This window comes from Condylura cristata, unplaced genomic scaffold (genome assembly GCF_000260355.1).
Source record: "Condylura cristata isolate star-nosed mole 26May11 unplaced genomic scaffold, ConCri1.0 scaffold00033, whole genome shotgun sequence".
In the NCBI taxonomy this organism is placed as follows: domain Eukaryota; kingdom Metazoa; phylum Chordata; class Mammalia; order Eulipotyphla; family Talpidae; genus Condylura; species Condylura cristata.
In genome coordinates, this window is record NW_004567134.1 from 14,393,680 (window position 1) to 14,396,851 (window position 3,172).

At 61.9% G+C, this 3,172-nt stretch overlaps 1 protein-coding gene across 1 annotated transcript; it reads right to left on the bottom strand.

Moving 5' to 3' along the window:
• Positions 1-1,124: 1,124 nt before the first annotated feature.
• Positions 1,125-2,519, bottom strand: TRH (thyrotropin-releasing hormone). Its single transcript, XM_004692216.1, has 2 exons — positions 2,303-2,519; positions 1,125-1,633 (listed from the first exon to the last, which is right to left on the bottom strand). The coding sequence occupies exons 1-2, from the start codon at positions 2,517-2,519 to the stop codon at positions 1,125-1,127; spliced, it is 726 nt and encodes a 241-aa protein (XP_004692273.1).
• Between the last annotated feature and the right edge of the window lie 653 nt (positions 2,520-3,172).

The following is a 3,172-nucleotide window of genomic DNA, read 5'->3' on the forward strand; positions in this document are numbered from 1 at the left end:
GACGAAGCCTGACGTATTATGTGCTGTGCGTAGCATCATCATTCCTGTCGTAGCTTTGAGATTTATGTGCCTTCCCTAAGCCCTAGTCCCAGCTGGCCCTAGTCCCCACCATTCCCTCTAGTCCAGCCTACTACCTGGCCAGCCCCGGAAGACTCCTGGTTGGGTCAGTAGCCATAGCCTGGTCCTTTGTCCTCATGGAGTCGGCCAGGTGACACAGGCTGCTGATTCTACCACAGAACCATAATGGTTACAAACCTGAACCAGACCAGCCCTCACCGACCCAGGCCGACTCAAGGCAGGGCCCGCGCGCTCAGCCAGTGACTCCACCTCAGCCAACTGTGTGCCTTGGGCAAGCCCTTCCCCTTCTCTGAGCCTCAGTTTCCCCCACAGGTGCCAAATGGGCTCCAGAATCCCTTTCCACACATATTCCCTAGTGCCCCTGTTTCCCTCAGCAGATATGGGGAGCTGTAGTCCTGTTTTCTCTCAGTGCTAAAAAGAGAATCCCCAACCAGCTCAGACAGAACTGCAACCAAGAACTCTGAGGTGATCTCAATGCGTGTTTTATTATCGTTAGGATGATTATCACCGACAAGGGGAGATACCTAGAGGGTCATATGCTGACACAGCCCCCCACGTTTATACCCACAGCACCTCAGGGTGTCTTCACTTACAGTGCTCCCCTCGAGGAGATCACATAGGGGCTCAGAACGCCACCCACCCGCAAAGGGATGCTGAAGAGGAGGAGACCTGGGTTCTGGGGGTGAAGTCCACGTGCGGAGAGGCTGTGGTTTGGGCAGCACAGCTTGGACTCCACCTACCCTCAGTGGTGCGCGCCCCAGAGGCACACTGTCCCACTCTGGGAGTCCCTTAGAAGTCGCAAGCATCACCTTAAGCAGGCCTGCAGGAGTAGGGAGAGGAGCCAGGGCTTTCCCCCTTGCCGGAGGGGCAAAGTGGGGTGATATGGGGTTTGAACAAAGACAGACTTCCCCAAGCAGGGGCGGGGCCAAGGTCTGTGTACATAGGGAGTCAGCAGGGGGGGGAATAAAGGGGACACAGAGGATTCACAGGCCACACAGGCCCACGACGGTCTTAGGTGCCAAACTGGACTTTGCAAGTCACGGGGTTCACTGCGCCAGGGGTTCGCTGAGCAGGGCTGCTCTCCGTCCTGGGTGCTGCCGCTTCTCCTCAGCTCCCTGGCTCCTGCTCAGGTCATCCAGGAGCCCCAGCAGGAGGCTGGCTTGACCACAGGCTTGCCAAGGCCCACAGGAGCCCCCCAAGGCCCTCCTGCCCGGATGCTGGCGTTTCTCAGGCATCAGCTCCGCCCCCTCCTCCCCGACCTGCTCCTCATTCTCTTCCCAGCGCTGGGGCTTGGGCTCCACCAGCCATCTGCCTGGGTGCTGCCTCTTGGTCAAGACGTCCCCGAGCCAGGAGGCGCGCTGGCCCGGGTGCTGCCGCTTCTGCTGAGTGACGTGGAGGGGCCACGCAGAGGCAGCCCCCCGCCGGCCAGGGTGCTGCCGTTTGTGGGGTCCCACGGCCCCTCCTTCCTCCTCCTCTTCACTTCCCTCTGCTGCCTCCTCCCTTTTGCCAGGATGCTGACGCTTCAAGAGCCAGTTGGGTTGAAAGAGCTGAGACTCTGGGGAAAGAAAGAAGCCAGTCAGGGACCCCTGGGGCCTGACACCCACCCCAACACCCCAACACCCCCGAGCCCTCTCTGGGGTGACAGACTCCCTGCAGCACTCGCACTCACTCGCCCAGAGGCCTGGCCTGGCTTTGCTCTCTGCCCCAGGGGCACCCACTGGGGGGGCGGGGATGGAGGCACTGCTGTTTCCAGTGCTGCTCTGCCATTTCCGAGCTGTGTGACCCTAAGAAACTCACTGAACCTCTCTGGGTCTGTCTCCTGTGTAAAGAGGGCTGATAACAGCACCCGTCTGAGACCTTGTTAGGCAGATAAATGATGTGACGCCCGTTTGAAGAGCTGCCAGAGGTGGCTGGCCCAGGTCCAGTGACTAGTGCTAAAGACTGTCACACGAGCTCTCTCCTGGCCAGAATCTTCCCCAAGTGGGAGGTTTGTGCTCAGTCAAACAGTCCCAGGGCTGAGATGGAACAGACCCAGGACTGAGGAAGGGCTTGGGGAAGGGCCAGCTCAGGACTCTGCCCAAGGCTGGCTAAAAAGTTGCTGACCTTGTAAAAGGCAGACAGCTGGATGGCCACAGCTCTCTCCCCTCTGGAGGGGACTCCCCCAGCCCCTTCCCGAGGCTTCCTCCTGCTCAACAGAGGAGCCGGGGGCTCCCTGGCCCCTCACCAGATTCCGGTTCAGGCTGGTCTCCCTGCAGCTGCTGGAGGTCTTCTCGGAGCAGAAGAAGGCGCTCAGCTTGGCGCAGAAGGCCGTCCAGGCCAGGGTGCTCGGCCATCACCGCGACCTCCTGCTCCGCCACCTCGTCGGACTGCGTGTGGCCGCCAGGAACGCCGGCCAAGGTCAGGGTCAACGCTAAGGCGAGCAGCAGCCAAGGGCCCAGCATGGCAGCGGCTGCGGTGGGGCTGGGGCGCACAGGGAGCGAGCTAAGTCACCCCAGCGCCGCCCTGCGCCTCGCCAGCCCAGCGCCAGCCTAGCGCCAGCCTGGCCTGTCTTCCCCTTCGCCGCCCCCTTCCCCCCTCAAAGGACCTGGTACCAGGGGAGCCAAGCTTTTAAACACCCTCCGCGAAAGGATCTGCAGGACTCTGCATCCACACCTGCCACCTCTAGGCCTTCTGACCACAGGGGTGGCCAGCGTGCCTGTGCAAGCAGGATCATGGGAACCCCGTCGCCATCGCCTCTCCCGCGTCCCGGAGCTCGGAGCCACCGGCCCCGAGCTGCCCCGGGGAGATTCTAGTGGGCTCATCGCTGGCTAAGATTCTCCCCAACGCTCCCGCCACGGCACTCTAATGTCTTCGCTCCCCCAGTGCCCTGGTTGTAGCGCTGGGATGGATCTTCCGTCTAAAGCCAACACAGAGATCACCCTAAGCACAATTCCGACTTCAGTGTCAGCTCCAGGGCTAAAATTCCTCGTCTGGCGCTGAGCTAAGGGTCTAGGGCTGAGGCGGGATTCCCAGGCGAGCGTCCCGCGCCTCGGGCCCGGACCTGGCTTCCCGGCCAGGCTCCAGGCGGGCGCGGCGCCCGCAGAGCCCTGGCCAG